The 14,727-nt window shown below is 36.7% G+C and overlaps 1 protein-coding gene across 1 annotated transcript in view; it reads left to right on the top strand.

Annotated features, from left to right (window-relative positions):
• Positions 1-14,727, top strand: part of PIEZO2 (piezo type mechanosensitive ion channel component 2) — a 311,014-nt gene that overhangs the window by 208,313 nt on the left and 87,974 nt on the right. The window contains exons 8-13 of the mRNA XM_082754254.1: positions 241-403; positions 7,243-7,377; positions 8,978-9,016; positions 10,888-11,026; positions 11,502-11,641; positions 13,559-13,795. Coding sequence (XP_082610380.1) covers positions 241-403; positions 7,243-7,377; positions 8,978-9,016; positions 10,888-11,026; positions 11,502-11,641; positions 13,559-13,795 — 853 coding nt within the window. The remainder of the gene's footprint in view (positions 1-240; positions 404-7,242; positions 7,378-8,977; positions 9,017-10,887; positions 11,027-11,501; positions 11,642-13,558; positions 13,796-14,727) is intronic.

Raw genomic sequence — 14,727 nt, forward strand, 5'->3', positions numbered from 1 at the left:
AAAGTTTTTACATTGGACATGATAGGTGCAATAATATTATACTCCCATGTTTTATGTTGAAAACTAAGTGCAAAAGACCATTCCTTTTCACTAAATATTGTGGAATGAAAATATTCACTGTGTTTTAGATAAGATCTAAACAGGACAATCAGTATTGTAAGTAAGCAAAAATATTCTTAAGCAATATAAGTTTTGATATTTGTTCTCTAACTTCATTGGTGTTTTTTTTCATATCCACAGGTTGTTTGGTGTAACTTCTCTTACTCAGACAAACTGCTCAAGCACTTGGATGATCATCAAAAATCAAGAGTTGCATTGGTATCACCATGCTAATCCAATCTTACTGCTGGTGATGTACTACACCCTCGCAACTCTAATCCGCCTTTGGCTACAAGAGCCCATTGTAAGTGTGATTTCCTTCTCTCTTTAGTGCTAATGATTGTGAGACTGACCAGTGCAGGTAATTCCTCACAGACAAGCAAACATTCAAGAAAATTCAGGGAAAGAGACAAGTGCAAGCTTGAGTTCAGGCTTTTTGATAGGTGTCTTCAAGAGTCTGATAGAAGCTTTTACATGGATATTCTTCTTAAATAATGAATGCAATGGCAGATCATTAATGTTTACTGTGATTTAGAAAGCCAGTATCAGTATAGTGCAATGTAGGCTATCAAATGGAAAGCAAACACATAGGGCTTGTTGTCTAGCAGAACTGCAGTGGGATACAGGCTGGCACAGGATACCGTGAGACAAGACAGAGATTTGAAATTTTATCGCAGAGAGAGAAAAAATTTCTGAAAACCTTTGCTCCTGAATCTGTGACCCTGAATGAAAATCCCCACTTATGTTTAAAAGCAAGAGAAAAAGGAGACAAAAGGTAGATTTTCACCTCTTCCTGTTCCAGGAAAAGAGGGAATATAAACCCAAAGGTAGGGTGATCCTAAGCATTGTTTATTTTAATCCTCTGAGGTTTGACATGAGTTCTGGAGTTTAGGTTCAGCTGTGCTGTAAACCACAATGAAAATACTGAACTGTGAGTTAGTGGAGTTTGTAGTAACGAGTAAAAATGTTTAAGATTTTGTTATTTTAAGGGTGTTTCCTCATATAATGTATAATGAAGCAGTTTAATGCTTAAAAAGACACACAAAATATATCACCTCTGAAGTTAGATATCTGATATTTGGGTTTTACATATGTTGAGCCTAGTAATTAAAGGTGAATGACTCCAGAACTGTAAGCTTGAGTTATTAAAAAATCATGCCTTGAGTTTCCAGAAATCTTAAGACTAGGTTTTTTGAAGTCACAAGGTTTTAAAAGATTGTGATCCAGTGCCCTCTGGCATTGGGTTGTTTAATTTTTTATTTTTCTGCAGCTGCAGCAGCTGTGCTTTCTTTCTTTTTTTTCTTTTTTTCTTTTTTTTTTTCTTAAATGAAAACTGAGATTTCCAGATAATAATATGATTTTAGCACTGAAGCTGTAACTAATACTTCATGTCTCACAAACTTAGTAAGAAAACCATGAGAACCATTCACAGAGGAGTAACCACATGTGAAATGCAGTTAGTGGGAGCTGTGTGATCTTAGCATCTTAGGGAATTCATTTCCAGAACCTGGGTTGCTTTCATCCAACTTTCAGTTTCAACTTTCAACTTTCATACAATCTTAAAGTTTGGTGACAGGTATAAGTTGATTACTGTGTTTTTTCTGTGGAGAGAAATGGACCTGTTTGTCTTGAGACAGTATGAATCCTGAAAGTTCCTTTGTGGACCAGAGTCCACACTAGATTGTACTTGCCTGCACTTCTTTCTTTTAGACTACTTGTGTGTACTAAAATGGATATTCCCATAAGACGCTAAAATCAGTCTCTGAGAATTGGAAACGAGTTGAATTAGAGGTGTTTTCCAAGCAATTAGGTTAGAGTGAGCAAATATTAGAACAGATTAATTGAAGAACAGAAGAGGTCTCTCAAACCCATGGCTACTTGAAAGGCAATAGAAAGTATTGGCACCCCCATGGGGACTTCTTATGTCAAGGGAACAATGCTTCCCTCTGAAGAGAAATGGATTCTTAAAAAGGAGAGCGCTGTAAATAAAATAATAACCCTAAATTGATGTTTATTTTTGAGGCACGTAATATAGTGCTGCAAGTTCATTTCATTAAAAAGAGATGCTGGGATTTGCAATATTTACCATTTTTACAAACTTTTTCTTATGCCCTTTTTCAGCTATATGCATTTTGTTTATCCTTGACTGGATCCACAGATCCAGCATTCATCTTTCTCTTATTAGGTTTCTTTTGGTAGAATCTATTGTGTATTATTTAAACCCAGAAATAGTTTTATTTCAGGTTTCATTGGAACAATTTTTCGCTTGTGAATTTCTGGTACATTTGATTCATTACAGACTAAGGACATAACCTGCCTTTGCAGTTCCCAGTGATTTCAAAGTTACTCTGCATTTAGGAACTCACCACTAACTTACCGATAGATGGATAGATGGCAATGTTGATATACTGTGTTGCTTAATGTAAGGTAGTTCTCTAAATATTGCTGTTAAAGTACAGTAAAAAGTCTCACCTTTGAAATTTTGTTCAAAAGAATCTTGTGAACAGAACCTGTTTTGAACAAACCATGTATACTAAATTATGTGTAGAGGCATACATACTCAGTTTAAAAAGATGTACATAAAGTACATGTAATACTTGAGCAGCAAATTCTGAAAGCAGATTTTAAGACATGTAGGCTCTGGCATTTATTCCTTCTCATGTGAATAGCATCTTGGAGTCCTCCTGCGGATAAAATTCCTGCTGAATTTTAGTAGGAGTGCTCTCTGAGACAGATACTCTTGAGATTGTCTCTGAATCCCACAGCTGGTCAACAATTTTACAAAAACAATGCCCACTTCAAATCTTGAGTTTCAAGCGGAAAGCTTTTTGTGTGTGCACCACAGTCTATCAAAGTACAGCAAGTATGAGATTTCAAAGAGTATGGTTGGTCTATGTGGGATTCTGTATGAACCTTACTCCTGCAAAACACTTTTGGAGGTCAGTGGAAGTTTTGCTTTTCTTCTGCCTAATATTTTGGATCTGATTTGTTCTAAAATTGAGTCTTGTGAAATTCTACCTCTGCAAATTAGAGGAGACAATCTGCCTCTGGAGATTTCAGTTCATAGTTGTAACTAATAGGACTGAATATATGAATAGGGCCCATTCATACTGTCTGTTGAATGGTAAAGAATAGTACAGAACTCAACTGAGTTACAGCAATTTAGTTTATGGTTTTGCTCTTTAAAAACTTCTTAAGATCGTTTGAATTAAGAGGAGTTTGAGAGCTGGTCAGGTAGGGGAAGAACTGGAAGAGTTATTCAAGTCAAAGGACTCCTGCAAGTTGTAATCATATGAATGACTACTACTGTGTTTTCTTTTTTTTTTTTTTCCTCTTCTGAGAAAGATAAAACAAAACCACCCACTGTCCCTTATAGTCTCTTAGGCTACAAATGTGTTACTGAAATCACTGTCTACATCTTAGGTCTTCTGGTACTTTTTTGGTCATCCTGGTGCAAACTGAATGCTATTGATAAACAGTTCTTTATGGTGTGCAGTTATGTTAAAGTTTTAAATGGCAATAAGAAGTATTTTAAGCACAAGATCAGTTTATTTCATGTTACACTTGGGCTAGGAATGCCCTTTTGCAATCAAATGTAAATATACAATCATATCTGAAATGTGCTGCCATTTACTGTCTCAGAAGTAAAACCAAATTAATAACCATTGTTTATCCAAGTCAAGGTTTAAAAAATAGGGCCTTAGTGTTAGGATTGGAATGGAGGATGTTTGGATGTCCTGTTCCCATGGGTAACTTTGCAGACCTCTGCCCAACATCCTGATTTATTCTTATTCTAATGCATCAACTGACTTTGCAGAAGCAATGAGAACCCTTTCCAACAGCTAGTTCCCATAAAGCTTAATTTGATGCCTTGCCTTTGAGACACAAACTGCAGCTGAAAACTAGCTTTTATACTACAAAATATCTCTTTGTTGGCAGTAGACAGGATTTAAGTAAAGTATGAGAGCAGGTGGATAGTCCTGTTGAAAACTAAAGGTTGATTTTTTTATGTTTCATTTGAAATGGAAATAAAAGTGTCTGCTAAGTAGAAAGTACAAAATGAGCACTTTCTTCATGCCTAGTCCTTACAAACCATTTGTTCAGGTTGAAATAAAATGTGACAATTAGTTGTCTTGGCTGGTAATTTTATAGTTAATAACAGGGCAATTTCAAAATTAAAGTTAGTGTGTCTGTATCTTGGCTGCAGCTCAGCACAGCTTCTGAACCGTCACTTAAGTCCTGTTGAAGTCAATAAGACCTTGCCTTGGGTTCCAGGTTATGCAAGCACTGGTGTACTCAGCAGGAGTGGTTTTATGAAGCTGAATAGGGGTGATTTCATGCAGCAGGGCTTTATAGCTGTATGGTTGAGAATTTTGCACAATAAATTAACTAATAGTGGTGGAGGCTGAGAAGAAAGACAGCAGAATGTGGTAATTCTTTGAATTTTGTAGTTCAAAATTTGTTAAATAGGAATGTTGAACCCCACTAGAGCATTTTTCATTTCTTGTTAGAATCAAGTCTCCATACTTGATGTTACAGAAATTTTGCCCACAAGAAAGTAAGTTCTTTGAAGCAGTGTTTAAAGTATAGGTAGTTTACCTTTAATCCTTACCATTCCTACTAGTTTTGAAATAAACATCCAGGCATTAATGGACAGCAGAGTGAAATAGCTGTTATTATTCAATAATATTCATTCTATGGCCTTGCATACCTTTTTCTGATGTTCTGAATGCTTATTATTTCCATCAGAGCCAAAAACCTAAAGAACACATCAAGTCTTGGAATGAGACAAGAGACCAGAAAACTAAGGAAGTAAAGATGTCAAATATTAATGAACTAAAAAGTCAGATTGAAGTCTAAAGGTTCCAGATTAGAAACCAGGCAAAGGCAGAAAGCAGAGTAGCTTCGGTTGTGGCAGCTTCTCCCTGATGGTATCCCAGGGGCCGGTGAGTCCTGCTGAGCAACACCTTGATGGAGATGCTCAGTTTTCACATGTAGCCTACTGGCTCTAGAGCACCCCCTTTCTCCCTTTAGCAGCACATTTGAGCTTCATCTTCTTACTAGTATGAACAGCAGATGATCCTGCTACTTGGTGAGGGCTCAGCTGTGAAGTTCAGGATTGCAAGGAGAAGAGGGATAGTGCAGGGATAGTGCATCTGTAAGAGCCTGGAGAGGAGCTGTAACCCAGCACAGTTTTTGTACGCTCACCTCTGTCTCCTGTTTGATGCTGTTCTATAAACACAACCATGTTCACTCTATTTGAGATGCCCCCATACTCCTGCTGGGTCATGAAATTAAAATGGAGTTAAGGCTGGCGCATTAGCAATCCTACTTCTGGTGGTAATAGATCCTGTCAAAGGTGAAGAAATAGAGCATGTGCATCGTAGAGAATCATAGAATTACCAAACAAACTAGGTTGGAAGGGACCTCAGGAGATCATCTGGTCCTATGGCATGTGAGAGCAGGGCCTCAGATTAAGTTGTCCAAGGGCCTATCAAGCTAAATCTTGGATTTTTCCAGCAAAGACATCCTGTGCCAGTGATTAGCTATTCTCACAGTGATTTTTTTTCTTATCCAAAAAAACATTTTACTGAAACTAACTGTGCCCATAGCTTCTTGTCCTATAATCATGCCTGCTTGTGAGGACAGTACCTCTGTCTTCTCTAAAACTGCCTTGTATGTATTGGAAGGCAGCAATAAATAAATACATAAATAAACAAGGAACAACTCCTGCATCCTTCAGCTTCTCCAGCCCTATGATCATTCTGACAACTCTCTGCTGTACCCTCCCTAGATTTTGTCTGTCTTAAACTGGGGAGAACTAGAACTGGGCACGGTATTGCAGGTATGGTTTGACACTTGACAAGTAGATTGGACTGAGCAGCCTAGGACATGGCCATCATTGCTGCTGTCATTCACTGCTGGCTCACGTTCAGCTTGCTGTGCACTAGAACCCTCTGGACGTATTCACCTGAGCAGCTCCCCACCAACTCTGCTCATAGCCTTTACTGCTGCATTCTGTCCCAGATGAAGGACTTTATCTTTGTTAAGCCTGTGCATTTTTGGTTGGGACATTCTTTTAGCCTGTCTGTGTGGTTGCCCATTTGCCTCATCCCTCAGTTCAGTGTCATAAACTTTGTTTGGGTGCATTCAACCCCATGATATAATCCAGGTAGTTTTGAAGATAGCATATAGTACCAGGCCTAACATCAGTCCCTGAGGAACTGCACTTATGATTGACTACCATTTTGTTTTTGATCTGTTAATCACCCCACCTCAAGCACGACAGTCTAGCCAGTTCTCTACCCGTTCTCTATACACCTTGTCCAATCAGTATTTTACCAGCTTGTCAGCAAGGATGCTGTGGTACACTGTGTTAAACAACTTGATAAAATCAAGATAGCTGACATCAGCTGCTCTCCCTTCATCCACTGAGCAAGTTGTTTCAGCTTAAAAAACAGTCAGGTTCGTCAAGCATGCTTTACTCTTGGTAAATCCACGTTGGCTTTTTCCAGTTATTTTTTTGTCCTTCATGTGAACATGAGTACACACACAAATATTTCTAGTTCAACACAGAAGAAAGACTAGACAAACCTCAATGGATGACCGTTACTGACTACCTTGTTATGTATTGAGGCATGGATTTTTATGTAAGGTTAGACTTCAAATATTGTTACTTATGCTGATAGGGTTTTGACCTTTCTTTTCAATTCTTCAGCTGTTTAATGAAGCAGAATTGTCTTTTCACATATATATGCAGTTGGGAAGATTTAATTTTCTTTCAATTCACTGCTCATAAAATCAAACTTTTGTGTCTATGGTATGACTGTATACTAAAGTAATAAAAATTGGAAATCAGTGTGATTCTGGTGTCTTGTAACTAACAGGAAGCATCATGGCATTGATGGACTAGCAGTTATAGAAAAGCCCTGTCAACATTTATGAAAATGTTATCTCAGTCAAAGTCGATATGATAATCGATACAATAATACGATACGTTTAATACGATAGAGTGCTTTAAACACTAAAAGGTATTTCAAGGACATATTTCAGAGAGGGAGCATCAATTAGGGGAAAATTTAAATTCCTCTTATGAGATTTTTATCTAGACTAGTAACTAGTGCTGTCATTTGTGTTGCTTAGCAGATACCTGACGAAGAAGAGAAATTTGATAGCAGAGAGGATGACAAAGAAATAGCCTGCAGCCCAATTCCAATGACAGCGGAGAGAAGACGCAGTCTGTGGTATGCAAGCCACTATACAACTGATGAGAGAAAAGTAAGGCTGAAGTGGGAAGGGTCTCTGCATTAAATGTCTTTAAAACCATCACTCAATTTTATGACAGTTACTTTGAAATTAATGGAAGCAGTATTAAATAGTAGGAAGAACTGAATGTGTGTTTATAGAACTAAGATACAATACCAAGTCTGTGTGGCAGAGTAGGAAATTTATTTTGAAAAAAATAATAAAGCTAAAACAGGAGCCAGCGTAAGGACATAAAAGAACATGCTCCTTGCTTTTGGCTTCTGCATTTTAGAAATTTAGAGCAAATCTTTTGGCATCAGGTCACTATCTTTATTCAAAACAGCTAAAAAGTCTGCCAGGGAACTAAATCCTGATGTAAAGTTCTGATCTGCCTTGTTACCTTGTTGCTAATTACCACAGTCAGTAAAGAGGAACCACCAGTTTATCTTCCTTCAGGTGTACTGGTGCCCTTGCTGGATGTCTGTAGGGAAGACAGTTGCTGGGAAATCTCCAGGAAAGGATCAGCTTTCTGTCATCAGTCCTCACCAGCTACAATGTAAAATTTCATTTAACGAGTTGCAGTCGAATTTGTGATTTATAAATACTCCATTGAGCCACATATACTTAAGCTCCTCCAAACTCCATTATAATAGTAACAATGGTAAATGAGCTAGCAAACAAATGGACTGAACCTACTCTATCAAACAACAACAATAACAATCAGTTACTACTGTAGGTTCTTACATTTAGCAATCTCAATTTTTCCGTGGAAATTTTCATTTTTCAACATAGTATCTTCAACAGCTATTACAGAAAAGCTAGAGAAGTCATGCATTGAAAATACTTCCTAAAAATCTTTGTGGACAAACACAAAGTAAGCAATAAAATGGTACAGAAATAGGAGTTTGGGACTTCTAACAGAATTTTAAAAGCACAGTTTTGTTTCCCCTATGAATCACATATCTCTAGAAACATTTCTCACTGACTTGAGTGGAAAATATTTTGGAAAGACAAAACTGGTGGATATAGCTTTTGATGCTTTAGTGCGCTTTCTTGACATAGCACATTGCAGGTGTTACTTCATATTCTGGTGTTCACTCAGCATTTAATCATTCAGCCTTGGTTAAAGCCAATATTTTTTGTTCAGTGAAAAATATTTCTACTTAATGAAAAGAATATTGCTAGCAGTTATAAGTATCACATTTTATATTAGTATAAACATTTCATCAGAAGTAGTTTTATAATTACAGTAATTCTAATGATCTTTTAAAACTTAGTTTTTAAGCACTGGATCATTAGAAAGACATTAGAAAGCAGTTAATCAGTATAATGTCATACTGATTAATTCTTTGAGCTAATACCTAAAATTTAAGGCAACAGTCTCAGTTTTGGTTCAGAATTCACAGGAACATACAGTAACATTACGTCAATGCTTACGGTACACTAAATATAATTTTATGAAGCATCGTGTACAATTCTGCTGGCTTTTTAAGAATTCTTTCTGAATTTCTTAATGCAAATATGCAAAAGTCAGCAAATATGCATGCCTGTATTCAACAACAACAACAAAAAAATTCTTATTAATGCTTGAGCCATGCTTCTTTAATAATTTGTCTTGCATTGCTTTTTGCAGCTTCTGTCAATGACCCAAGATGAATACAAGCCATCGGATGTTAGTATACTACTAGTCTTTGTAATTTTGTCATTCTTTTTAACATGTAAATACAGATCTCACTGATATAGGCAATACAAGCTTAGCTGACATTTTAAAAACTTCTGTGTTTTGTTTAGTCTGTTTTTTGCCATGTAACCTTGATTGTCTTAAATATAATTATCTTTCTCTTCCTTAACAATTACGCTGAGAAACTGCTAATTAGCCTTACAATTGAAATTACTTGAAATTCACTTGAAATTACACTACTTGTAGTAGTACCAACTGGCAAACGATCTTTGTTATTTCATTGGGTTTAAATAAGATCTCAAAATATGCTTTCTAATGCAAACCATCTTTAAACTTGATTTAGCTTCTTTGCTCTATTTTTTTTTCCTTCATTCATGTTGAAATGCTGAGGCTTTTAAAGAGTGACTGACAACACATGAGTTTAATTTACAGATTACAGAAAAATAGAATCCCTGCTTGAGCTGACAGCAAATGATTGATTTATTTTGACTGCTATAGATCCTGTAACAAACCTGAATGCAGAAACATCCCCGCCATTCAGCATACTCAGAAGAATGGGGATGCAGATGAACTCTGAGAGCAGTTATAACCAAATCTTAATGTGCTGCTTCATATACCTAACCCAGATACTGTTCTGAAAGAGAGAGACTGAATCAGTCCACAACATTCCTGTGCATAGTTTCTGCAGGCAAAATAACAGTTCTATCTCTCAGCCTAAACACATGTCAGTCTTTAGCACATACTGCTCTCAGTAACCCATTGCATGTGAATTCCTGCCAATACAAGAGATATTTATGATTGTGGTTGCTGGAACACCAATCCAAACAAGCACAAGTGCTGAAATTTAGTTCACAAAAAGAAAACCATGTGAGAGTGTTGAATTAGTACTAAGAAGTAGGCTAAATGCTGAATCAATAACAATAATTAACATAACTGTTTTTATTAACTGCAGTTAATGTATTTCTCTCCAGAAATAATTTAAAATTGAAAGCCATTTATAAACACTATTGTCATAACCACTATAAATAATCAGATAGGTATTCTTAATTTTAAGTCTGAAAATGTAAGTCTGAAAAATTAAAGTCTGAAAATTTAAATTTAAGTCTGAAAATATCAATGTATTTGCTTGCCTAAGAAGGAGGGTGACTTTGTGGTTATAGCTTTAACCTAAAGCCAGGGGATCGTGATGCTTTCCCAGGCTGTCTGTAAAAAGCTAGCTTGACCTGGGAAAGTCAGGGTGTCAGAACATGAACTCAAGAGTTATTGTTTGTGCACTAAGCCATGTAGTTGGCCTCAGTCTTCCCCAGCTGTGCATGTGTTAATATAATCCACTTTCACATTGTTTTTTCTTTCCATAATTTTATAAGTAGGAGAGGCCAAGAGCATGCAAATAGTCATTTACCATAGCTCGGCTGACTGGAATAACATGATCACTTTTGCTTGTGTGTCCACACTTCTGTGCATTTTCAGACTGCTTGTATGTACACTGAAATGTCTAATGCAACGTGAAATTTATGGAATTTGAAAAAAACAAAAACAAAACCACACTTTTTTTAAGGAGATACTTACTGTTCTAAGATGCAGAATTATTTTATAGTTTGTTAAAAACTTCACTGAAATCAGTTTGTAAATCTCCTGATATTGCATGAAAAGTTACCCAAAAATTATTTTGAAAGCTGTTATGTACTAGTTTTGCATGCAACACGACTATAACTATCAGTTTATTTGGAAAGAGCCAACTACAGTTACTCGTTCAGCTCCTTTACCATTGGCAATCCATGGTAAAGCAAAGCACAGAAATAGGAGTCTCACACTTGTAAAAGCTGCCCTAAAAGCAGTGCCTCTCTCCCATCTTCTGGTAGGTTCTGCTGGTAACAGTGAATGGGAACCCTTCTGACTATCACACCATCCACCCCACACTGCCATTAGAAAATGGTCCAGCCAAAGCAGACCTGTACTCAACACCACAGTACAAATGGGAGCCTTCGGATGACATGTCAGGTAGTGAAAAGCATTACGTGGGAATTACCCTTAGTTCTATATTTTCTTTTTCTGTATCTCAGTTTACTGCCTCTTGCATTTATTTTTTGTTTTAGTAAGCTCCCTGGCTTGTTGAAGTTTAAACAATTGCTATCACCTTACAATGATGGCTTACCACTTGGCAGTTTCATGAACAAGGCTGTAGACATATACTAACTAAAATACTTTCCCTCTTTGCAAACCAACACAGTGACTGCAGGTTTTGTGTTGCTTTACTGTGCTCAAATGTTTTTTTGTTTGTTTGGTTGGCTGGTTGGTTTTTGGTTTTGGGTTTGTTAGTTTGTTTGGCTCCCATCTTGAGCTTGCTAAGGATATAGAAGTAGCTATTAGAGTGATTACAAGTGAAATCACTCCAGGGTTACTCACCTGGAGAAAGTGCATACAGTAGTCTTAGGGCCAGTATGAACTGCAAATAAGAATTTCTTTTTCTACTTAGAAAAGGAAGAGGAGGAAGGAGAAGAAGAAGAAGAAGAAGTTACCCAGGAGGAAAAAGAAGATGTTAAATTGCATGCCCTTGTCTCTGTGTTCCAATTTATCATGAAACAAAGTTACATATGTGCTCTGATAGCTATGATGGTAAGTATTGGCAACAAAAGAATAATGCTGTTGATTTTACAAATAGATGTGTCTTCTCAGTGTTTTCCTGAGAGTAATTTCATCTGTTGGTTTTCAGTAAGTGTTTGCATCATGCCTAGAATATGTTGATATAGTGTCTGCAGTTTAGGTTATTGATGAATAATTCCCAGACTAGTTATAGATCTATCAATAGGGCAACATGAAGGGTTCTGGATAAAACATCACATTTCCAGGACTGAGAAAGAAAGCAATTGGGGCTGAGGTTTTTTTTTGTGATTCCAAAGGTTCTCTATAAGCAGTATCGTCATGCTGTTGCTCCACTCAGATTGAAGTGTGCATCTGGTACTCTCTGAGATAAAAGATCTGGAAAGCCTGGTTTCCTTTATGGATACAGAATGGTCTCAAGGAAAATACAACTTTTTGACAAACATGATTTTGCTATTGTTTTACTTACCACCCTTATTTCTTCTTTCAATGTTGTTGTTTGCTTTTAAGCCCAATTGATGCAAGTATCTTGAACTGTAGCAAATTTTCTTAGTAATTAGCTCTCTGTCTATATTACCAATGCAAGCTTTGGTTTTACTGTTTTGGAAATGTTTCCACTCTGATGAAATTAACCATAAAGTTTCTTGGCTGAATTTTGTGTTAAAAATGATAAAATAAATTAGTTTGGATACTTTTTGTTTGCATATAGTTTCACACCTTATTTACTGTCCTTTGACAGGAAAAGCAGACTCCTTGTGCAGAATCTGGATCTGGCTTCATGTATTCTAAAACATTAACAAGTAGTTGTTTTCATATTGCCACAATGTCCCCTTCCCCTTCCCCTTCCCCTTCCCCTTCCCCTTCCCCTTCCCCTTCCCCTTCCCCTTCCCCTTCCCCTTCCCTAGTAGTTTAGCAGTACTAGCTTTTTCTATTTGTGATATAACTCTATTTCCTATGATTCGACCCAAATTCATTTATGAATTCCGTTATGGTATAATCTGATGAAAGTTCCACTTACTCCATAGCCAAGGATTCCTCAGTGTAAGTTACATTCTGTTATGTGAAGAAAGAAGTAGCATATTAGTGTTTTTCACATACTCTTACAAAACATTATTTCCAAGGCGGATGGATTAGTCTGACTGATGTATTCTTAATGTTTAATATTTTTTAATTTAAATTGAAAGGGAAATTAAAATATGTTGACAGTTATTCCCCAGTTATACCAGCATATAGCTGAATTTAGTCCTAAATCAATAACAGTGTTAGCAAAAAAAAAAAACAAAAGCACTTAAAAAAATCCTTTCCCCCAGTTCTTTACTAGAGTAGTTTTCAGTAACTGATTTCTGCAAACTATTTAAAACATTATCTAGTTGTAAGTATAGGAGGCAATCCAACATGGTTAGTGTAGACTAGCTATTTTTCAGTCTAGCTGTGTAAATACCTTAGCTTTCCATCTTAAATTGTTTCTATAAAAGCTAGAACAGTATGGAGCCAGCATAATTTTATGTCTGTCAAGGGCTTTGAATGTAAGCAGGTATCAAATATGTTTTGCTATTGCTATGCTGATTTCTTTGTTGCTAGTTTTGCAAGAAGGTCCTCTGTGCCCTAAAGTTAACCTGGATTTTCCATCTCTGTTTATTTGGTGTAATGAAAAGCAGTGAGCCTGGTCACAAACCTTACCAGTGTGCAGTTAATGTACAAAGAAGGATTTGCCCCCCAGCTGTGGACTTCTTAAGAATCCATTTTCAGCATGTTTTTGAAGGGGTTTTACAGTAGCTAGCCCAATAGCTGATTAATATGGATGCAAGCCTCATGACAATGAAAACGTGCGCTAAGCAGAGAAGCATAAGTTAAGTGTAACTGGCTGTATGCCACAACATTGTTCCTGAATGAATCCTTGGACATTTTTTCCCTCTTTTTTCTTTTCATAAGGCATGGAGTATCACATATCACAGCTGGTTGACTTTTGTGCTATTGATCTGGTCTTGTACACTGTGGATGATTCGTGACCGAAGGAAATATGCCATGATCACTTCACCATTCATGGTTTTCTATGCAAATCTACTGCTAACATTGCAGTATATATGGAGTATTGAGCTCAAGAATGATGAGCTTCCTCAAGTATCGGGTTTTTTAGAAAGAAAGGAACCTGGGGAGTTGGCATCAAAGGTAAGTGTTACAAACCACTGAGATTTTTTTTATGAAAACACAGAATGAATATGTTGTGACAGAAAATGTGAATCACTTTACATTTAAGAATCCTCAGTATTTGATATAACCATGTTTGGTAGCAGTTATACAATAAAGGATAAGTAGTTTAAAAATGCTTTTGAGAAATTTGCTTCTTACTCATAAAGCTAATACCAAAACAAATGTTTCAGACATATTTATAGGTTCTCTTGACAATTCTGTAGAGAACACATAGTAGATAGAAATGTTGGCTTTATAAAATGGGTCGAAAATAGATGTGATTAGATTTGTTAGATAAATGTTTATCCTCTTAAGTCTTGCCTCTTGTACCTTTGTCTCACCTACTTCAGAACCCTTCAGCATAAGTATTGCACATGGATGTTTCTGGCTTTCAAAAACATAAACCCAGACCTATGTAGTCACTGGCACACCCACTGTTTGTAGTGGGAAACAAAGCAAGGGCTATATGAAGATCTGAAAAAGAAGTAAACTCAGTACTTGTGGGTGGTTAAATTGACACTCATAGTTCTAGTGCCTTTATTTACCATGGCATTTTGTTGTATTCGGTCACCCATGCTATGTCAGGTCTGTCTTTGAACGTGATGGCAACTGGAATTGTGGTATCATTGCAGTTACCAGTATTACTCACACCTTTAGGATTTGTCACAAGTAGCAGTACGTCTGCCACTGAAGTTGGAATCCATTTCATGTCAGTAACAAGAGTTTGTTGACCTCACTGCATGATAGATTTTTTTCAAAGATATCTTGAAAGCACTACAAAATGCAACGTGTTTGGCAGAAGTGCTACTGGGGGAGGGAATGGGCATAATTAGGAAGTTTTTTCATAGAATACCCAAGAGGGGCATCTCAGAGAGTACAGATAGTTGGCACTGCTTCCCTTGAGATAAGTG

This window comes from Aythya marila (assembly GCF_965140915.1).
Source record: "Aythya marila genome assembly, chromosome: 2".
Classification (NCBI taxonomy): Eukaryota; Metazoa; Chordata; class Aves; order Anseriformes; family Anatidae; genus Aythya; species Aythya marila.